This window comes from Aspergillus neoniger (assembly GCF_003184625.1).
Source record: "Aspergillus neoniger CBS 115656 unplaced genomic scaffold BO87scaffold_14, whole genome shotgun sequence".
In the NCBI taxonomy this organism is placed as follows: domain Eukaryota; kingdom Fungi; phylum Ascomycota; class Eurotiomycetes; order Eurotiales; family Aspergillaceae; genus Aspergillus; species Aspergillus neoniger.
In genome coordinates, this window is record NW_020291142.1 from 243,322 (window position 1) to 263,455 (window position 20,134).

The 20,134-nt window shown below is 51.8% G+C and overlaps 10 protein-coding genes across 10 annotated transcripts; 3 read left to right on the plus strand and 7 right to left on the minus strand.

Annotated features, from left to right (window-relative positions):
- Positions 1-444: 444 nt before the first annotated feature.
- On the plus strand, positions 445-767 carry BO87DRAFT_376106 (uncharacterized protein; the record flags this gene model as incomplete). Its single annotated transcript, XM_025623210.1, has 1 exon — positions 445-767. Exon 1 carries the CDS (start codon positions 482-484, stop codon positions 764-766), a length of 285 nt encoding a protein of 94 aa, XP_025480235.1. The 5' UTR covers positions 445-481.
- Positions 768-1,203: 436 nt separating this feature from the next.
- On the plus strand, positions 1,204-2,896 carry BO87DRAFT_376107 (family 61 glycosyl hydrolase). The gene has a single exon (XM_025623211.1). It carries the CDS (start codon positions 1,566-1,568, stop codon positions 2,799-2,801), a length of 1,236 nt encoding a protein of 411 aa, XP_025480236.1. The 5' UTR covers positions 1,204-1,565; the 3' UTR covers positions 2,802-2,896.
- Positions 2,897-3,060: 164 nt separating this feature from the next.
- Positions 3,061-3,997, minus strand: BO87DRAFT_376108 (NPP1 family protein). Its single transcript, XM_025623212.1, has 2 exons — positions 3,734-3,997; positions 3,061-3,658 (listed from the first exon to the last, which is right to left on the minus strand). Exons 1-2 carry the CDS (start codon positions 3,973-3,975, stop codon positions 3,148-3,150), a joined length of 753 nt encoding a protein of 250 aa, XP_025480237.1. The 5' UTR covers positions 3,976-3,997; the 3' UTR covers positions 3,061-3,147.
- Positions 3,998-4,384: 387 nt separating this feature from the next.
- Positions 4,385-5,478, minus strand: BO87DRAFT_357804 (5'/3'-nucleotidase SurE; the record flags this gene model as incomplete). Its single annotated transcript, XM_025621431.1, has 2 exons — positions 4,385-5,234; positions 5,301-5,478. 2 exons carry the CDS (start codon positions 5,476-5,478, stop codon positions 4,513-4,515), a joined length of 900 nt encoding a protein of 299 aa, XP_025480238.1. The 3' UTR covers positions 4,385-4,512.
- Positions 5,479-5,594: 116 nt separating this feature from the next.
- Positions 5,595-7,193, minus strand: BO87DRAFT_41522 (cobalamin-independent methionine synthase II family protein). The gene has a single exon (XM_025626674.1). The coding sequence runs from the start codon at positions 7,078-7,080 to the stop codon at positions 5,881-5,883; it is 1,200 nt and encodes a 399-aa protein (XP_025480239.1). The 5' UTR covers positions 7,081-7,193; the 3' UTR covers positions 5,595-5,880.
- On the minus strand, positions 7,194-8,388 carry BO87DRAFT_435207 (uncharacterized protein; the record flags this gene model as incomplete). Its single annotated transcript, XM_025627750.1, has 2 exons — positions 7,194-8,315; positions 8,371-8,388. The coding sequence occupies 2 exons, from the start codon at positions 8,386-8,388 to the stop codon at positions 7,308-7,310; spliced, it is 1,026 nt and encodes a 341-aa protein (XP_025480240.1). The 3' UTR covers positions 7,194-7,307.
- A 329-nt stretch (positions 8,389-8,717) lies between these two features.
- On the plus strand, positions 8,718-10,059 carry BO87DRAFT_376111 (uncharacterized protein). Its single transcript, XM_025623213.1, has one exon. The coding sequence runs from the start codon at positions 8,970-8,972 to the stop codon at positions 9,789-9,791; it is 822 nt and encodes a 273-aa protein (XP_025480241.1). The 5' UTR covers positions 8,718-8,969; the 3' UTR covers positions 9,792-10,059.
- A 93-nt stretch (positions 10,060-10,152) lies between these two features.
- BO87DRAFT_41645 (putative ABC multidrug transporter) lies at positions 10,153-15,312 on the minus strand. The gene is made up of 15 exons (XM_025626757.1): positions 15,123-15,312; positions 14,835-15,059; positions 14,737-14,781; positions 14,274-14,684; positions 13,676-14,220; positions 13,120-13,625; positions 12,461-13,070; positions 12,137-12,411; positions 11,911-12,086; positions 11,770-11,863; positions 11,416-11,723; positions 11,160-11,366; positions 10,952-11,111; positions 10,466-10,905; positions 10,153-10,412 (listed from the first exon to the last, which is right to left on the minus strand). Exons 2-15 carry the CDS (start codon positions 15,030-15,032, stop codon positions 10,314-10,316), a joined length of 4,074 nt encoding a protein of 1,357 aa, XP_025480242.1. The 5' UTR covers positions 15,033-15,059; positions 15,123-15,312; the 3' UTR covers positions 10,153-10,313.
- Positions 15,313-16,737: 1,425 nt separating this feature from the next.
- BO87DRAFT_357815 (putative amino acid permease family protein) lies at positions 16,738-18,800 on the minus strand. Its single transcript, XM_025621432.1, has 2 exons — positions 18,335-18,800; positions 16,738-18,240 (listed from the first exon to the last, which is right to left on the minus strand). Exons 1-2 carry the CDS (start codon positions 18,492-18,494, stop codon positions 16,784-16,786), a joined length of 1,617 nt encoding a protein of 538 aa, XP_025480243.1. The 5' UTR covers positions 18,495-18,800; the 3' UTR covers positions 16,738-16,783.
- BO87DRAFT_41737 (uncharacterized protein) lies at positions 18,576-19,201 on the minus strand. The gene has a single exon (XM_025626807.1). The coding sequence runs from the start codon at positions 19,002-19,004 to the stop codon at positions 18,657-18,659; it is 348 nt and encodes a 115-aa protein (XP_025480244.1). The 5' UTR covers positions 19,005-19,201; the 3' UTR covers positions 18,576-18,656.
- Positions 19,202-20,134: the final 933 nt, after the last annotated feature.

Below are 20,134 nucleotides of genomic sequence, written 5' to 3' on the forward strand. Positions count from 1 at the left end.
CTTAAATGCTCCTGGGAATACTGATGATACATGCGACCGCCAATGACTGACTTCGAGCGAGGTCTGATCCCCGCTCCGAGACTTGCCAGAGCCCCTGCAATATGCCCTTATATCCGATCCGAACATCCGATGCCACCAAATCTGGCTAAATACAGCCTTACAAGCAGCTCATATTAGTTTAATTCCGCGCAGACCCGCTGAGTCAGGGCCGGAACTGCCCTGCCGACCAGGGCTACATTAGGAAAGCAGGCTGTCCAGAGGATGTATGTTGACGCTGCGGCCGCCTTTAATAAATAGGTATGTTTCAGGGCCCACACTCGCTCCGGTTTGCCAAGGGCTCACTACCATGGCGAGTCATTCAACGTTACCGTTGTGTCTCACTTAAGGTTAATTGTTTAATGATCTTAAAGTTGCTTGGTAGTCGCACGGTCTTGGTTTTACAGCGTCGTATTTGCTGTAGTTGAGGTTGTGTTGGTATGCTATGGTGATGGCACAATCGTTATACACCTCCGCGATCAGGGACTGCAAATTAGTGCAGGGTACTCCCTACACAGCTGTGCCTCCACGGAGCAGACTCCGACGTGGACCCTGGCCGGTCAAAGCGCTACCAAACTTGGCGAGGCAACAGGCTTTTGCTGACGAATATGCTCCATCTATACTAGCATCTAAGCAAGACGATGGTCCACTACTGGTTGTCATTGGAGAACTCAGAGATTTCGCTCCCGAATGTGGTGGCGGGCGTCTGTGGAAAATTGGCAGGGACTGAGTGCTGCAGGAACGGCGGCTATTCAGCATCAAGGGGCGTAATTGGTGGGGACGACCAGTCAGGGAAGAGTTAATTTATATGAGTCTGGACCAGCATTACTCCGATGAGCTATCATCCAGTTAGGGATACACTAGTTCCTCGGGGACTAGTGCCGGATCCGCAGTGGGCGGCGGGCATCTGCTACTATTTTTAACCACGCTGGCAGCGTTCATTTACCTGTTGAACAACTGTTCTTGAACTGTTAATTGAGAAAAGCTTCTTCATGATAAGCGAGCTCTGAGTGAAACCGACAAGAACATGCTCGACAGATGGTGACAGAAGGTTGTTGTGAGGCAAAAGTGGAAACTCTCCGACAGCCAAGACCCTAGCCGGGCAATAGCCTTAATATCAGACGGATCTGGAACACTTGCCCCTGCCCTACCGCCGTTTGCCCTCACCTTAATTGCTACGGCGCTTCCCAAGGGCCCAGTTCGGGCCCGCTATCTAGGGCGGTGGTCAGACCAGTCTCCTGGGTGGGTGTCATGGCTCCAGCGGTGGTTTGAGATATGACACAGGTGAAGCATCGCCGAATATTGACAGGGCGACTCGAAGACTTAAAAGCCATGCTGCTCCTCGACCATGCTGTTGTTTTTTTCCTTCCTCAAGCAAGTCTTCTCTTCATTCATTCCCTTCGTTGCCTTCCGCTTCATTGATTGAGGCTTTCACACTCTTTGCGCTGCGCGCTCACTCTTTACAACACTCTACATTCCATTACATTCTCTACAAACTTTTCCTTCTTCTCCAAACCACTCTAGCAATCATGCGTCAAGCTCAGTCTGCCTCTCTCCTCGCGGCCCTCCTGTCGGCCACTCAGGTCGCTGCCCACGGTCACGTCACCAACCTCGTCGTCGACGGTGTCTACTACGAGGGTTTCGACATCAGCGTCTTCCCCTACGAGTCCGACCCCCCGAAGGTCGCCGCCTGGACGACCCCCAACACCGGCAACGGCTTCATCTCGCCCGATGCGTACCGCGACCCTAACATCATCTGCCACGAGAACGCCACCAACGCCCAGGCCCACGTTGTCGTCGGTGCCGGTGAGAAGATCAACATCCAGTGGACCGCCTGGCCCGACTCCCACCACGGTCCCGTCCTGGACTACCTGGCGCGCTGCGACGGCAGCTGCGAGACCGTCGACAAGACCGATCTGGAGTTCTTCAAGATCGACGGTGTCGGTCTCATCAGCGACTCCGAGGTCCCCGGTACCTGGGGTACCGACCAGCTGATCAACAACAACAACAGCTGGATGGTCGAGATCCCTCCCTCCATCGCCGCCGGCAACTACGTCCTCCGTCACGAGCTCATCGCTCTCCACGGCGCTGAGGAGGAGGACGGCGCCCAGAACTACCCCCAGTGCTTCAACCTCCAGGTCACCGGTACCGGTACTGCCACTCCCTCCGGTGTCAAGGGTACCGAGCTCTACACTGCCACTGAGAATGGCATCCTCGTCAACATCTACTCCACCCTGACCACTTACACCGTGCCCGGCCCTACTGCCTACAGCGGCGCCGTCTCCATCACCCAGACTACCTCCGCTATCACTTCCACAGGCACTGCCGTCGTTGGCAGCGCCAGCGCCGTCGCCTCTGCTTCTTCCACCGCTGCCGCCGCTACCAGCGCTGCCGCCGTGACCAGCGTTGACACCAACACCCAGGTCGCTCAGTCCAGCAGTGCCCCTGCCGCTGCTGCCCCCAGCTCCAGCTCCTCCGCCTACACTCAGATCCCCGTGCAGGTCCCCTCCTCTTGGACTACCCTGTTGACTTTCACCAACACTCCCCAGGCTGTGCAGCCCACTACCTCGGTCCAGCCCGAGCCTGCTCAGTCGACCATCACCCCTGCTCCGGCTGTCAGCTCTGCTGCTTCCGGTAGCTCCGGTAGCCAGTCTATGTACGGCCAGTGCGGTGGTATCAACTGGACTGGTGCCACTCAGTGTGCTAGCGGATCTAGCTGCCACTCTTACAACCCTTACTACTACCAGTGCATTGCTAGTGCTTAAGTAGCTAAGTAATAGCTACTCTTGTTAGTTCTACTCTTGTCAGTCATAGCTAGTCTATGCTGTTTAGTGTATTAAATAAATTGACTTGCCTCATATTCTCCCAGAATCAACATAAACAGTAACCTAGTAGAAATTAGAAAACCACTAGCTATTTCTTACCTCGACCGGAACCCTTCACATAAAGAACCTCTCTTTAGATCAAGTCTCTCACTGAACTCAACAAATACTCATCACATAGACAGATTATCATCTGACATATGAAACTTCAATATATACTACCCACAACCCTACCCATCCAACTATATACATCCACCCCCTCCCCCTCTCATCATAACCCCAGTCCTAATCAATAAGTAGCCTTCGCCAAATTCTCATCAAAAGTACTATCCTTAAACGGCACAATGGCTTTATCAAAATCCGCCGTTTGCAAGGCATCCCTCGCCGCCGTAGTCAAGCTCTCCCACGCCACAAGCGGCTGCGTCCCACCCACCACATCCGTCAACCCGCAACTATGATCCAATGGCCAGATACTCTCATACTTGATGAGTGCCTTCGTACCATCAAGCGTATACCCATCCGTGGAACAATCCCACCCGCCATGCGCGGACGGACACACAGCCAGGATATTATCCGCGGAGACGGTAGTAGAATCAGAGAGGTAGATGATAACCCCTTCCCAGTCGTGGCGGTGGCCCAGGCCGTCGCTGGGTTCGTCTTTGGGCATGTACCAGCTGTAAAGCAATGCTGTTGGGTATTCACTAGTGGTGCTGCTGGAGGAGATGTTGCTGCGCACATAGATTTGGCCTGTGTTGGAGCTGCAGTCGCCGTCGCTGGCGCCGGTGGGGGCTAGGCCGGCACTATCATTGTTTTTCAGACATTAGGATGATTTGGTTGGGATATAAGGTGGTAGGTAGCTGGGAGGGTGGACTTACTCGGTATCGCCTTCGGCGTCAACACCCGGGAACGGGACGCATCCGTTCACGACCTTCAGGTAGGGCTGGTAAGCGAGGTAGAGGTCGCCGGTGGAATTGTCCGGGACGGTCTGGTTGAAGCCGACGATTTCGTCGCTGGCGATCCAGTCGCGCGCGTGCAGACGGTGCTTGCTTGCTGTTGCTGCTGCTGATGTTGTGGCGGAGAGGGTGGATGCGGCGAGGAGGAGGGTGCGGAGGGACATTTTGTCGGTGTCTTTCTTTTTTATTTATTTATTAATTTATTTTGTAGAATGTTCCCATGAGGATGAGGGGGAAGGGGAGCTCCTTTTATGTCCATCTCTACTATAGGCAAGTATCTTCAGATCTGCAGAGGAACGGAAGCGGTGGGCCAATAGGGCAATAGTCGGGAGAATAGAGCATGTGGTAGCTGCTCGGGGGTTATGCCTATTCCTGTGCAGGATCAGCTGGATGTGCGTATCCGGGTGATAGTTGCTGACAGGCACGGAGGATGTTGGAACGGAGAATGTTCAGCAGGAACGTGTGGTTTCAGGGCAGTGAGGGGAATACCAAGTAGAATAGATTAATAGTGGCGCATATTAACATATAGACACGGAATGTCGGAGGGCGTATTTTCAACCAATAATGGCTGGTGTTCGGGCCACGCATCCTGCAGGCGTATATGCGGACATAGGGCTGCACATGCTACTCTGCCTATTATACTATACTGACTATATACTATGTACTAGTACTATTTACAATCCACCTCTGGAAAAGTGGAATCAATCCAGACAGGTCAACAATCCCCCCAGCTTCTCCAATACCACGCCTTGCACTGTCGCGTTCGCATCCAGCTTATCTCCCGCCATACCCACCGACACACTCGCCCAGCATCCACTGTGCAGCATAACGTCCAGCTCGGTGGGCAACCTCGTACTATTACAGGTTTCCACATCATCCGCCGTGATCAATGGAATCGCCGTAAAAATTCTCGACAGCACAAAGCTGAAATCATCCGCACTCGTACAACTATCATCGCTGACAGCCCCGAAGTTCACATTCAACCACACACCCGTGGGCAAATACGGCGTTCCGGACTCCACCAACTCATCTACCAGCTTTGTCGCCAGCTGCGCATATACGGTGCTGTACGTGGGAACGCTGCTCACATTCCAGGCGATCTGGGAGCCAGTGTAGCCGGAGAAAGCAATAGCGGGAATGCCTTGGTTGGCAGCGTAGGTAGTTGCGCCGGCGGTGCCGGAGAAGAAAACGGCTAGACCGATGTTGGCGCCTACGTTGGGGCCGGCGACAGCGAGGTCGGGAGAGCCGGAGAAGTAGGTGGAGGAGAGGTTGTTGAGCCCGTATTTCATGGAGGTCGCTGGGTAGCTGTTGACGTAGTTGAAGCGTGGTTGGGTGGCATTGTGGCCGACGGCGGGACTGCCGCTGGGACAGGAGTCAAATTCGCAGGGGGAGGTGAGGACAGTGGGTGTTGCGTCGTTGGAGCCTGTATGAATCAGCTTTTTGATTCGTTGAAGTGATAATAAGGCAAGGTTTTAGGTATAGAAAGTACCAGATCCGCTTTGATTCTCTGCAGGAGCGGATATCACCACCGAGTGGTCGGCGGCAGTGAGCGCATCGTACAAAGTGCGAATGTTGAGCTCGGCCCAGCCATCGTCGTTGGAGGAGAGGATGTTAATGGCGTGGGTGGCGAGGGGAAGCAGAGTCAGGGCTGCCAGGGGGAAGTGCATGGTGGGAAGGGAAAGCTTGATTGGCGGGTGGAGTGAGGGAGTAGTACTACTAGTAAATGGATAAGGAGCCCGTGCCGGGCCCCAGCTACTATATAGACTCCAGTCAAATTAATAGACGGTAGACTGACTGGTCAGATTCAGTTCAAGCTCGGCTGGAAAGAGTTGCCGTGCGGGAATTCATCCACCCAAAATCCCGCATTTATGCAGAAGAATAAATTGGTTAAGGATCATCACGGATATTCGGAACCCAACAATTTGGCCACGTGCAGGTCAGCATGCCATGGTACTTGACAGCAATTGTGGGTCATGTAATCTGCTGTGCCTGACGGTCACGCATTCTTCAACACTAAATAGTATCCGGTACATTTCGAATATAGTGAAGTGCATACACACTACTCCAGATTACTGCCACACCAGCTCGGCTACTTTCTGCACCAACTGCAGCTTCTCCCACATGCGCTCCTCCGTCATTCCAATTCCCCGACCATAGCTCACACTCGAGAAGCCACACTGCGGACTCACTCCAAGCGAGCTATCAAGCACCTCTTGCCGACTCCGGCCTTGCCCCTGTGCAATCACATCCGCCGCTTCATACACCCGCGCCTGCAGCTCCTCTACCGTCTCCAATTCCGGTGCCTTCGTCGACACCACTCCCAGCACCACGTTCTTGTCCACCGGCAAATGCCGCAGCGGCTGGAAGTCTCCTGCGCGCTCCGTGTCATACTCCAGGTAGAACGTGTCGTATTCGAGCTCAGTAAACATGCGTCGCGCGATGCGCTCATACGACCCGCTGAGTACGTGCGTTGACCCGGGCATATTGCCCCGACAGAGGTGCACTCCGACATGAAGATCTGCGGGTCGGTCCCGGAGACTTTCGTTATGCGCCCAAATATACAGGTCCAGCAGTTCATCCGGGTCAATCCCATCCACCAGACACCCCGATCGCATCTCGTCCGTGACAAAGAATGTCATGGCCGGATCGTCAACCTGAATGGAGCGCAGTCCCGCGTCGTAAAGGACCTGGTACTCCCGTGCAAAGGCCCTTGCAAGGTCTGCAAAGTACTCTTTGTCGGTCGTGTACGGACTAGAGGCCGTGAAGGCGGCCCCCGCGCGCAAATGTTGATGCTGCCAAGTGATAGACGGCATGCTCATCTTGCACTCCTTCCACTTCTCCTGTGGCACCAGACTCCGCAGGTGCTCCCAGTCGGCCAGGTACGGGCTGCGCACGTGCTGGATCTTTCCCACAGCCACGCAGGCATCCCGTTCCTTGATGCCCAGCTTCTCGAGCGTCTGCACGGTCGGAAGCCCCGTGCGGTAGCCTTCGGGGATGGGGACCTTGGTCAACTCGAAACCCTCCAGGTTCTCAAAGAATCCGGCATAGAAGATGGGCCGCTCAAACTCTCCGGTCATGATAGGGCGCACCTTGTGCGCCTGTTGCTGCTCCACCACCTTGGCGATCGCCTGTTTTGTCACCTGCTGCACATCCTCCGGCACGTTGGTTCGCGTGTAGATGCGGCCCAGTCCGGCGGCGTTACGGGCAGCCAACAGCTCCTCGGGCCGCATCAACGACCCGATTTGTTCTGCACGGAATGTAGGAGCCATGATAGCTGATTGCGTTGCCAAAAAAAAAAAATTGCGTCAATCATTCCCATACAGATCCCTTCTGTCAAGCTCAGTTAAATAGCCTCATCTTCTTATTGAATGCGGGGAAGGAGGGGCTGAACGGTCTCGGCTGTTCGCAACGACCGACCGAGCAGCCACTTTCAATGCCTCTCACTCCCTCAAACGGCAGTTTTGTCCGAGCTCAACAACAATAACCCCACACAGGATCATCTTTTGTCTGATTCCACGTTATCCGGTTTCTCATTCACCCCCTCAAGCGCCTCCAAAACTAAGTCTAGTTTCCGATGGACTTCTCCCATCTCTCGTCGTAGATCTCGAACTTCTTGCACCAAAGCCCGGGCAAGACTGTTCCCGTCCACTTCACGACGTGCCTGCGAAGGACTCGAAAGGGTGACCTGGGAAGTATCCGCCGTCTCCAGTCGCAAACGCTTAGCTTGGTTGGCATCCTGCGTAGTAGAATCGTCCGGTGTGGGCCGTTTATGCGACGAAGCCTCGATCTCGCTCGTTTGCTTCAGAAGCTCATCCTCCATTGCAATCCACTGATCGATCACAGTCGTGAGGGCGTTTGGTGGCTCCGCGTGGACCTTCCCAGTCACGATGTCGCGTCGATGTGTCCGACGCTCAATGCTTCGGTCCGTCACGATTTGCTGGTAGGATGGGGGCGAGAAATTCCGACCCGTGAAGTTGTTCATGTACCCCGCCACGTTGTCCCAGAATACGCTTCGGTTCGGGTTGGTCAGGTACATGTCCTTTCGCTCGATACAGCCTTTGAAGAGGATGATGAGTTCGTTTTCGAATAGCATTCGTCCACGCCGTCGCGCAGCCTGCATGTCGGTGCCATGAGTGGCTTCGCTATACGGGGAGAGAACCTGCGGAGGCTGTCCATGAGGTGACGGGGCCGGATATGGGTGGGGAGGAGTTTGCTGCCATGGCTGGTACTGCGGTGCCGAAGGATGTGTCGGTGTTTGGGCCACGGGCTTTGTATTCGGAGCATGTGGAGTGGTAGGAGGCGCTGGAGTAGCGGAGAGGCGATACAGAGGCTTCCGCCCGGTCAAATCCAGGCTCTTAGTGGGAAGCATGATTGTCACGCCTGCTGACACGTCGGGGGCGGAGGTTTGAGAGGCAGCAGAACCGGTGAGGAAGAATGATTGTTTGTCCCCGGCTCCATTGAGGTAATGGCGGGGAAGAGCTCCGTACGTGATTAGCTGCTGTTGCTGTGAGAGGCAGTACTAGCCGCCGATGCAGCTGTCGGCAATCTCAGCCTTATACTTGCCGCAGCATGGCCATGACTATCGCGTCTGCAGGCAGTAAGGAAAGAGCGATCCCAAATGAGCACGCGACGTGTCCCTGATCAAACAAGACAAACAAGACAAACACGTCCCCAAAATTACCGGGCCGTCAGGAATAATGGCCGAATATCAGGGGTTGCCTTATCGGGCAGAACCGTTCCGACTAGATTACTCCACCAATCACCACCTTCCATTCAACCGACGCAGCTAGTCAAAATAAGGAGAGATTAGCAGTCTATGTTCATTTCTATTGGCTGTCTTATCCGCAATCCCTGTATCTCCAACCAATAAGCGCATGACAACCGCCTCAACTGCCGACATCCATGACGCAATTGGCCGTTCTCGATCAAATCACAGCCGTTCCTTCTGCCTGCCAGATCGGGTGCCACAACTTTGCGACGAACTCTATGATTACCAACTTCGCCTCACTGCTGATTACCATTGCAAAAGTTAACTTGCTATGCTGTGCTGTGTAACCCTCCCTATCTCCACCACCACCACCTACCCTCATCGCCTCCCTTCCATCCATCAATAAATAACCTCCGCTGCCTTTCCTCCCCCCATCAATGCCTCCCATTAATGCCCCATTTCACCCTTGACGACGCGGCAACCCAATCCCCCTCCGGCCTAACCCGACATCTCAACACCACCGTCGAAGAATATGTCTTCCCTATCCTCATCGCCCTCTCATGGTGCAATGCCATCGAGCTGGTCATCCTCTGTCTCAACACTTTCAAACGCTACACCGGCACCTACTTCTGGTCCCTCCTGATCGCCTCCCTCTCCATCATCCCCTTCAGCCTCGGCTACCTGCTCAAAATGTTCGGTCTCACTTTCACCAACTACTTCCTCGAGATCTCCATAGTCGGCGTCGGCTGGGCCGGCATGGTCACCGGACAATCCCTCGTTCTTTGGTCGCGACTACACCTCGTGCTACATCAGAAGAAACTCCTGCGCGGCCTCCTCTACCTGATTATCTTCGACGGAGTGTTGCTACATTGCTCGAGCGAGGGGCTGGAACTAGCGGTTAATGCGATGCCGGATTCTCAGCCTGTGAATGTGGCATTTGGGATCATGGAGCGCATACAGTTGGTATGGTTCTGTGCGCAGGAGCTGTTACTCTCGGGGCTGTATATACGCGAGACGGCGAGGATGTTGCGCATGGATAGTGGGGAGTTGTCGAGGAGTGTGTTGGTGCAGTTGTTGCTGGTGAATGTGGTGATTATTGTCTTGGATTTGTCGGTCGTGGGGATTCAGTATGCCGGGTTTTTTACGTTCCAGGTGACGTTCAAGGCTTTGGTTTATAGTATTAAGTTGAAGTTGGAGTATGTGATTTTGGGCAGGTTGGTGGATGTCGCGTATGTGAGGTCGCAGGTCGATACGCCGAGGTTTAGGTTTTGATGGATGCTTTTTATGGTTTGGGAGTTTGGTTTGGTTATATATATACCCTGGGTTTTGTTTCGGGCTGGCTTTTTTCTTGGTGGTTGGTTATATATTTTGTTGTACTCATATACTATGTATACTATTATATTTTAGAGAGGAAGAGACTCAGGATGATCTTCAGATTGGTGTCGGTCCTTCCGACAATTCCGATAAAAATCTAGCATGATGGCGGACAAGCCTAGTTACTTTGGCTTTTAGTCTGCTCATTTCAATACAGATATTTTTCACGCTCACACTGCCCTTCCTACTTCTAAAAGTCATACTACTTGTGCCAGCCACCAAATTCAGGTCGAAAGGAAAAAGATGTGATAGAAATAAACCATGCGATGCTGTATTAAACTCTAGTATAACAAATTGTATCTATATGACTGCATCCAGTCGGTGTATCATCCAAAATCTATGTACCCATATAATGCCTGTCTAGCTCTTCCGATCAATGCCCCCTCCCCCTATTTACATCAACACCTCTTATCATGTGGTCTACTCCGACCGTGCACTCTTGGTCTTCTTGCTCCGCAACTTCATCATCAAGAACACCAGTCCGTACGAAGTGATACAGAACAACGCTGTAATTCCAGTCTGCAATGTATCGATCAGCATTTAGTCTCATCTCTCGCCAGTGATACACTTACATCTCTCCACGAGTAGTACTTCTCCTTCAAGTTGAAGGTCTTGGCATAGTCCGAACCCATCGAGTACTGGCAGAACGAGCAAGTGCCGGTGGCATTCGCGTCCATGAGGTAGCCCGTCTGCTCGGAGATGAACTCGGCCATGTACTGACCGCATGTTTGTCCGGATGGGGCATTGAACTGAATATATTCCGAAGGTTCACATTGCACCTTGACATCCCAGAGCACCTCACCCAGAAGACCACCGACCAGGTAGGTGAAGGGGTCCAGGTAGTACATCCAGTACCGCCAGAAGGGGGTGATACTATCGTAGGGCACAACGACACCACAGAAAGCGATCATACCCGCGCCGATGAGGATGGGGTTCATGATGGCGGCGAAGTACTCGTTGGGAGCGTAGGCCGCAATGGCCTGTCCGATCGATGTGTACAGGAACTCGTAGACTATATTGGTCAGTTTTGCTCAATATTGTAACGGGAGGCTACTTACAGATCATTTGCAAGTACATGTGGCCGGAGATGTACGCATCAACGGGCAATCCGGCAACAAAGTACCAGCATGCGAAGTAGAGCGTGGCGCAGACAATCAGGTAGGGAATTTCCGAAACAGCTTGGGCGCCGATGAATGCGATCCAGTGGTAGGTTTTAGACTGGTTCAGTTAGCTGGTGTTACTGATGATGCTGCTCACAGGACTTGCCTTCTTCTCTCGGGTCTCGAAGATATCGCGATTGTGCAGGAAGAACGGCTGCATCTGGTTGATACATCCCGGGGCAACGAAGATGAAGTTGAAAATCGCAAACAGTCGAAGTTGTAGCGCAAAAGTTCCATCTCCCATCTTCCAGAAGGTGAATCCACTGAACAGCGCGGCGAAGACGTGCAGAATGATTTTGTTCCACATGTAGTCCTGTTCTTGTTAGTTGGTGGCCCTAGTCAACGGTGATATTAGGACTTACCGGCGACCGCCATAGCTGGACCATCAGGCGATGCAGCACCATCTTGAACTGGAACCAAACTGGGGTTGCAAAGTTGCTTTGGTCTTCCACATAATCGGCATGTGATTGGCCCTCCTTGTTCAAAGCTTCGAGTTCTGCAAGAGCGCGCTCGCGCTCCTCAGATTGGCTCCACACATCAACCCAATCAATAGGCTTCTCAGTATTACCTTGGATAACCTCCACAATGTGTTCTGCGGGGTTCATCTCAGGAGGACAGGGGGCTCCGTTCTTTGCAAAGTATTCCAACACTTTGTGAGACTCCTCGCCAGCTGAAGAATGTTAGATAGTGTCTAGGGAGACAGGCGACAAACTTACTCTCTCCGAAGTAGGTCATCTTTCCGCCCTTGGCGAGCAGCACTAGCGAGTCGAAAGCATCGAACAAGACCGCTGATGGCTGATGAATGGTGCACTGAAAGATGTGAGATACTGCCAATATACAAAGATGGACGGACTTACCAGCACAGCCTGACCACTGTCGACCAGCTTTCTCAGGAACCGGATAATGTTGTAAGCGGACTGTCCATCAAGTCCGGAGGTCGGTTCATCCAAGAAAAGAAGCGTTGGCTTGGCGACTAGTTCAACACCCAGTGTCACTCTCTTCCGCTGTTCGATGCTCAAACCAGCCCCGGGAACTACATTGTCAGTACCCACAAATCAGTCTTTGTTCGGCCCCGTCACATACCTCCAATCAAGGCATCCTGGATGTCGCTGAGCTCCAAGAGATCAATGATATGATCAACATAGGCAATCTTCTCTTCGCGTGGTACGCTATCAGGTTGACGGAGAAGAGCGGAGAAGACCAGGGCTTCCCTCACGGTCGCGGTACCTTCATGAACATCCATCTGTTCGCAGTAGCCTGTGGTGCGCTGGAAACTGATACCTTGTGGCCGACCATCGATCAGAATGGATCCGTAGATCTCACCACTATCCTTGCGCTGAGCCAATACATCGAGCAATCTACATCAATCAGCTTTGTGTCACTGTGTCCCCCTTTGATAGCACTTACGTAGTCTTTCCCGCACCAGAGCATCCCATCAATGCCACCAAGTTACCCGGCTTGACATATCCAAACACCTGGTCCAGCAGCTGTTTCTTCTGGCCATGGAAAGGAACGTGATAATCAAGGTTGTTCCATGTAAACGTGGACTGCTTTCCAGACTGCGCAAGAACAGCTCCTTCAGACTTTTCCGAGACGTTGCTCTCCTCGTCTGGCTTCTTGCTCTTGGCGCCTCGCTTGTAGAGAAGGACAGAAGACCCGGCGCTGCTATTGCGCAATTCAAATCCAATCGCGGTCAGGAAGATGAAGAATGCCCAAAAGCCAATGATAACACCGAAGCTTCGCCAAACATGGTGATAGGTGTAATTGTACTGCTCTTTGATGTAAGCGGCACCGTCAATGACACCTTCCGAGTTGCTGCCCTTGACAGTGCAGCCGCGGTAAGGGGAAGAGCCGCTGGGGTAGCCCGACCCATATGGAATATAGTCAGGCTCGATACAGGCAAGTTCGAGGCCGGTAAACTCGTTGGCCATTAGCGCCTCAAATGCATATGCACCCGGGTTCAGATAGAATATCCAACGGAACCAGACATGCATCTTCTCAAAGGGAATAAGATATCCTATTTACATTAGCATAAATCCAAGATAGCTGACTTTGACACAACGAACCTCCGTAGACAAAAAAGACAGTTGAGAGAAACCCGGTCATTTTGGACGCATTACCAAACTGTTTGCACAGGGCACCGATCGCACGGAACATTTGCATGAAGCACAGCGTTTGTACGATAATGATGATCCAGTACGTGAAGAAGCGGCCTGCGTCCATCTGCATGGCACTCATGAAGTACAAAATCAAGGAGAAACAAGACACCTGAACCAAGACGATAGGGATATCGGTGATCGCGTTTGCAATAGCGAAAGCTGTCGGTCGGTAGAAGCCAAACCTCTTCTGCCGAGAAAGAATTGGTCGACCCATGAACGATCCGGTTGTTTCAGACATTGTCTCGAGGAGGAAGTAAAGAACGGGAAAGTAGAGAGCACCAGGACGCAGGAAAATCGAACTGCTGTCGAGTTTGAGGTTGTAGAACAAACTGCCGCAGACAAGAGCCTGCAAGATGGCGGAAATCACCTTGATGGCGATGGAGAGCTTGTCACCGGCCAGGATCTGGAATTGACTTAAATAATGTCAGTTTCGCCGCCATACTTCCAGTGCCAATAATCTTACCGAAGGGTGCAGCTGAGGATCTGATCCCACAGACCAGCCGTATAAACACTTTGGGGTCGAGGAACATGCTGCTTCCTCTTTTCCATTGCCACTGCAAGAGCCAAATTCTCATCCTCGTTTACCAACTTCTCTGGCGGCTGGATATCATTCATCATCTGGGAGTAGATTGCACTCTGGCGGTAATGAGCCTCGAACTCAGCGGGTGAGTTGGGAACCTTCTCTTCCATGCCGGGGGCGACAGTCCGTTCAGTGACCACGGTAACCGATGTCAAAAAGTCGGCAATGTTGGCTCCCTTGGGACAAACGAATCCCATATCCTCAAAGTAACCCCGTGCCAATGCGCGCGGACCGTAATAAGTGACAAGACCTTCCGCCAAAACAAGGATTTTGTCGAATTCGTCGTAAATACCATTTCCAGCTTGGTACATGGTAGCCATGATCGTCTTTTGATTCTCGTTGGCCTCGCGTCGCAACATGCGAGCGAACTCAACCGCTGTTTTGGAATCCAGACCGCGAGTTGGATTATCCCAGAATTGAACAGGGCTCTAATATCGGTCGTAAGTATGCTGTACATGTTATGGGGAGAAAGGATTTATACCTGGCCAGCCATCACTTCCGCCAAGGAAACACGCTTCCGCTCACCACCAGATACACCACGGATGAACTCATTTCCAACCAATGTCTTCTTTGTGTGCGGAATGCCGAGAGATTCAAGAATGCCGTCTCTTTTCTCTTGAACGTAGTCCTTCCGGTTATGCAGATGCTCGGGTCGTTCCCTGGGAACCTTGTTTCGAAGAGCGAACTTCATCGTCCGATTAACGGTCAATGTGGGGAAATGCACATCATCTTCATTGTTGAACATGATCTGCTGCCGGTACTTCTTCGCCTGTTTGTGATCCATGCTTCCATATCGAGTCTCGCCGACAACTTCGTCGAAAGCTTCGCGATCGTTGGAGATTACACGAAGGAATGATGTACACCCTGATCCTGGACGTCCCAGAACGAGCAACTAGGTACAGTCAGTAAGCCGTCAATTTCTCTGCTCACTTAGTTTCTCCTACCATCTCTCCTGGCCGGAGTTGGCCAGAGATGTCCTTCAGGATGGTCTTGCCAAATTAGTTAGCATTGGTCCGGACTCGCTATTTTTTTCCAACCCTACCCTCTTTGGCCTTTGGCTCCTGCTAAACCACCCCGAAATCTGTCGCGGATCGGCCACTGACAATAGAGTATCGCCCAGGGCGGCATCGGGGGCTGTGACGTTCACGCTAACATTGCGCCACGTTAGCGTCAGCTGTTTGGAAATGTTAGAGTCACCGGGCTCAATGTCCACGGTCCCTGAGGATGATGAAGTGTCCATCCTGAGCAATGAGTCCACTTGTCACAACTAGACGGGGCCGGTCAGTCAGTATATCCGTTATAGATCGTAGCAGGCCGTTGATAAACATACCTATGAACCACAGTCCACAAACCAGGGCACTGCGATAAACTTTGGCTCAGGTACTTATTTACGAGTGATCAGAGCCATGGGCGTTGAATCTGTTATATTCCAATATTTTCACCCTCAGGAAACAAATATGGAAACAGTTTGTTGAAAAAGCGCCCTCCGTAAATCCGTATACCCGAATCATCTTGAGCCCGTAAAACCGATATCCCCACCATGAGCTCTTTCCGCAGATCCCATTCGCTGGGAAGTAAGATAAGATCCACAGCAGAATATTTTCGGTATGGCCTCGACGGGCCCGGATATAGAGGTGCAGCAAGAGGTGCAGCATCACGTCAATAGGGGGCTGCAAAATTCGTCGTGTCTGGAAATATTGTCCGTGAATACCTACGACAATCAAGAACCAGCTGAAAATGGCCCTACAGTGCTCTTTCTGGGCTTTTGGTGGAGCAACCCTACGAGCCAGTTTAGTATGGTTAGGTCTATTCCACCTCCCAGGTTGCACAACAACTACACTTCTGCCTCGCTGGACCTCTAGACGATTTCTCGCAAAAGTGTCCGAAGACCAGCTGCAGCAATGCATAGAGGTGTTGCGTCATTGTCTTTTGGCAGATAAGCTATCTGGACAGACCCTCAGGGCCAGGAACACCCTAGTAAGGCTCGGATATAGCCAGCTAGCAGGTGGGTACTTTCGGAACTGTTTAGGCTGTGGAACTCATCGAACCCCGTTCCTATTGAGCAAACCTGGTCTGGGCCCCTTAAGCCATCCGGTTCCTGTTCCTGTTTCAGAGCTGAATCAGTAATCAGGGTGCAACAAGTTGCTTGTTTGTTCTCAATGGTACCATGACAACTATGTGAGGTTGGCATCCCAACATCATCAACTGAACCATCATTCGACCTATAACATCTGGGTATTTGATCCGAATCTTTCCACCTGTTACCAATAGATGGGTGACCAGTATGTCCCACCGTTTCCCACGCTCAGACAGCCGGCAGCATGTGATAAATCCGACGGCAGTAGGGAGAGATTTCTCATTTTAGGTCCGCAGAGACATCAGCCACGTCATAGTTGTCGAGCGATCATTTCCCTTGCCGATTGGGTTGATCTTGATCTCGGATACTGAAGACATCGTAAACTTCTCCTCGGAAGAATAGATTGTGACAGGTGAAAGCATCGTTAAGTATTAGCGACCAGGTAGTTGCTCCACTTAAATGGCCTGGATCACCTAATGGGATAGCAAGTAAAACGTTATCATACTATAGTCAGGTAGAGGAGTTAGTGTTGTTGAGGAGTCACTTGGAATTAAAGTATTCTTTAAGTTCAGGAAGATAGGCAAGAGAGGAGTGGTGCCATACATGGGGTGATGGCACAAAACACGTGGGGGGCGCGTCCACTTGGGTCACGGGCCTTTCTCATCAACCTACACTCTTTCCTCTCTCCGCAGGACGTGCAAGTGACCATCTTACCATATCAATTACTAGTGATCCTCGAGTGGCAGTGTTTTGTCTCGACCTTAGAAACTACCGGTAGGCGATCTTTGGAGCTTTTCAATTCACTGGTGGGTTTCAGTTGGCTTATTTGCTTCCTGTGCATGCAATCTTGGCTAACAGAATAGTGAAGGTCATTGTAGTCATTAAACTCTCAAAAAAAAACTATAAACAAAGAACTATTTCTTCTTATCTTGCACCTGTGTCGCCGTGTTGACTTCAAGCCTCTGTGCCTGAATCATCTGGTCGATGGCATCCTCCGTCTTCAAATACGTGCGGTTTCCTTGAACGAACCAGAATCCAACGGCGACCACCAGCATCACTCCAAACACGGCGATCGCATAATTCATATCGCTGGGGGACGGGTTCGGGGACCCGGGGAATAGGAAGAATACTGTCGTGATAATGCAGTAGATAATGCTGACCCAGTTGATCAGCGTCCCCCACCGTCCCAGATGGAACTGGCCTGGTGGAAGCTTATCGCGCCCAACTACCAGAAGAGCAGCAATGGGAAGACCATATGAGATGGTCAAAGCGATCGTACTAACACTCAGAATCGCATCGAGCACCGTGTTAGCGAAGAGATAAAGAATTCCGACCAATGCAATCCAAAAGCCCTGAAACCAGAGTGCTCGTGCCGGAACCTTCCATACCGGGTCGACCAGCATGAAGTATCCGCTCCAAGGTAAGCCACCATCTCGTGCAAAGCCCCAAGTTAGTCGGGAAGCGGTCGTTAGGATACTAATTCCCTGGCCCAGGCCATTAAAGATGAATAAAGCAATGAGTGTGGCCCCACCTTCCAGGCCTACTGTCTCCACCATCAACTCCATGAACGGCAGGCCGGTTGGAGAGTTGATGACCTCGTTGATGTCCTGGATGCAAAACAGGCAGACCATCATGAAGATAAAACCAGTGATGGCCCCCATGAGTACGGAAAGCCACATGACTTTCGGGGCATTGCGACGCGGGGCAGGGATCTCCTCGACCATATGAATAACGGCATCAAAAGCCGTGAGACCATAAGCGGCCTGGACTAGGCCCGTGAACCAAACGACCCCGTTTCCCCAACCGGTTTCGTTCATCCAAGCCCCAAAGACGAAAGACGCTGGTTGGAAGGAGAGATCTTTCTTCACGCCGACGGAGATGAGCAGCGCAAGTGACAAGACGACGAATAAGCCGGTAAACCATATACCGACAAAGTTGTTAAGCCATGGGAGGACCTTTTCCTTCCTACAACCGACTAGGTTGATGACAGTTAACACCAGAACTGTGCAAATGTAGACGACGAAATTTAGCCATCCAGTGCTGGCCCCGCCCCAAGAGTTATCGAACATGACTTTCATGCCCAAAAGGAATTCGGCCATGAAAGCAACCTGGGACGCTGTCAAGGTCCACCAGCCGAACATGTTGATCCATGCGCACATGTACGAGGTGAATCGGCCCAGCGGGGTGTCCCAAAGTCGAAATACCCAATACGCCTGGCCCAGAGCGGTCGGCATACTGCTGGTGAGCTCTCCAAGCGAAACTGCGACACACAGGTTGCAGGCCGTGACCAGCACGAGACCCCAGAGAATGGTTATGGAGCCGCCATTGGTGAGTCCGCTATCCAAATCCTGCGCGAAAGTAGAGTAGGTGCCTGGGAACAACGGTTAGCTGCCGTTTCTTGGCGCCCCGGTGGATGCAGCGCGCACAGAGCACACGAAAAATTCCGACGATCGGGCAGGACTAACCTAAGACACAGAACGCGAGAGACAACATGCTCCAAATGTCAAATTTTCGAGTCATGGCCTGGTCATGGCCCATGGCCGCAAGATCGTGAGCATCTTGAACGCTCTGGTCGACCGATTGGATCGGTTTGATCGGCCCGTTGTTTTCCAAGTCCATCGGCATCCGGAAAGAAAATGGATGAAAATGCACAACCACAAATAATTAATTCAGCCAAGCGGGAGAGCAACGAGATCGATGGACAAGTTGTGCACCCAATTGTCCATTTTCTGCAAATTCATATAACTGGTTTGAGGTGCTGAGGGGACGGTTCATATATGAACAAGTCTAAGGATGCAAGGGCATGAGGATTCTCGGGCTTCCCCTCACAAGGCCAGCATGCTTATTTCGGAAAGGTAAGATGGTTATCAGGATGATAATGACCAAGTTAATGATCAATTGGTCATGGAAGAGATCCTCGTGAGTGGACAAGATAGATAAGTTGTCGATAAGTGAAATTTTTTTCCGTCTTTGACTTTTGACTTTTGCGGGGGCTGGTTTTTTTAGGCTCGGCAGGACTTCCCAAGTGGGGATGGCAGCTTCGGGCATCCAAAGGCCTGTTGCAGTGACCGAGGAGCTTGACTCTGAGCAGCGCTTAGACAGGCTACGATCGTGATATTTGCCTCGTATATTCATTGTATAGCAGCGGTTTACTCTCAGGCGACCACCGCCTTCTTACGGCCATCGGTCCTATCCGCCTTTCGGTCGCTGTGCTCAAAGCATTCTCGAATTTAGGGAATTACCATCTTCCCAGTCTGCTATAGTCGCTCTCTTGAAAAGGCAGCTACGTCTATCAACTCGCAGGTCGCATCGAAGTTTCAGGTCGTCCCTGCATTCCTGGAATTCGATCCCAGATCATCATCGTCAGTCTCTCCGTCACCTGTCCCAATCGGGCAGGTCTATGCGGAGGCGATAACCGCGTCCGGGGCACTGATTGTCGATCCATCCGAACCATTATCTCCCCCCTGGTTAATTAAGATGCGATATGTGGCGAATCCTTGATATTAAGGCCAGTATCAGAATTCATTGATGAGTTGTCCTCATATCAGTCGCTCCTTTGAGACTCAACAACCCACATTCAGAGACGCAGTTGTTACAGAGGTGTGTACAGTGTTCACCCCAGCTGGCGTTGTGGTACCACTAGCCCGAACTTTGTTACAGCCGACTTCCGATCCAAGAGAAGGGGGGATAATGCGGGGTGCTATGGCTGCGGCTGCCTGTTGGCGGCCTGGGCTGTCGATCGAGGTGTCATACATTGGAAGAGAACCCGCTAACTGTGGCAACCTGTCCGACAACGGAAATCGGTTTTCGATGGTGGCATCCGCCGAGTACACTCGCTGGGTGTTCTGTCTGATAGGCTAAGAACACCGAGGACATGCACGATAGCTGCTGATAAGGCCGTTGTGTGTGGCTTTTAATAATCTAAATGCCCCATGCGGCCAAGATTGTTGATCGCGATTCGCCCATCGACTTTACCTCGTGCTAGATATACGAAGTCTGCCTCCTCGTATGCAATAGCGGAAGCTTACGGCTACAAGCCAATTCCTACCTGCTGCAGGGTTCTTAAGTCTAGTGTCTGAGAGTTCGATTCGAACATTCGAAGCTTTCTAGGTGTCCGACTAATTTCACAGGGGCTACGATGCTTTCATTAACTTCTAGGCACATTGCGATATCCTCCAGACAGAATAGGATCTGGTCACTGGATCTACTGTTATTCATGCTCTCAGATAGCTAACAAATGCAGGTCGGACCAGGCATGGACAAGG

What these genes read in the sequence shown, in the direction of transcription:
- BO87DRAFT_376108 (XM_025623212.1), bottom strand. Translation starts at nt 3,975, where the DNA reads ATGTCCCTCCGCACCCTCCTCCTCGCCGCATCCACCCTCTCCGCCACA. An exon ending in GACGCCGAAGGCGATACCGA is followed by an intron (nt 3,659 to 3,733) that starts GTAAGTCCACCC and finishes AAACAATGATAG; the next exon opens with TGCCGGCCTAGCCCCCACCG.
- BO87DRAFT_41737 (XM_025626807.1), bottom strand. Translation starts at nt 19,004, where the DNA reads ATGAATATACGAGGCAAATATCACGATCGTAGCCTGTCTAAGCGCTGC.
- BO87DRAFT_376107 (XM_025623211.1), top strand. Translation starts at nt 1,566, where the DNA reads ATGCGTCAAGCTCAGTCTGCCTCTCTCCTCGCGGCCCTCCTGTCGGCC.
- BO87DRAFT_357815 (XM_025621432.1), bottom strand. Translation starts at nt 18,494, where the DNA reads ATGCCGATGGACTTGGAAAACAACGGGCCGATCAAACCGATCCAATCG. An exon ending in TCTCGCGTTCTGTGTCTTAG is followed by an intron (nt 18,241 to 18,334) that starts GTTAGTCCTGCC and finishes CGTTGTTCCCAG; the next exon opens with GCACCTACTCTACTTTCGCG.
- BO87DRAFT_376111 (XM_025623213.1), top strand. Translation starts at nt 8,970, where the DNA reads ATGCCCCATTTCACCCTTGACGACGCGGCAACCCAATCCCCCTCCGGC.
- BO87DRAFT_41645 (XM_025626757.1), bottom strand. Translation starts at nt 15,032, where the DNA reads ATGGACACTTCATCATCCTCAGGGACCGTGGACATTGAGCCCGGTGAC. An exon ending in CCAGGATGCCTTGATTGGAG is followed by an intron (nt 12,087 to 12,136) that starts GTATGTGACGGG and finishes CTGACAATGTAG; the next exon opens with TTCCCGGGGCTGGTTTGAGC. An exon ending in TCCAGCTATGGCGGTCGCCG is followed by an intron (nt 11,367 to 11,415) that starts GTAAGTCCTAAT and finishes TAACAAGAACAG; the next exon opens with GACTACATGTGGAACAAAAT.
- BO87DRAFT_41522 (XM_025626674.1), bottom strand. Translation starts at nt 7,080, where the DNA reads ATGGCTCCTACATTCCGTGCAGAACAAATCGGGTCGTTGATGCGGCCC.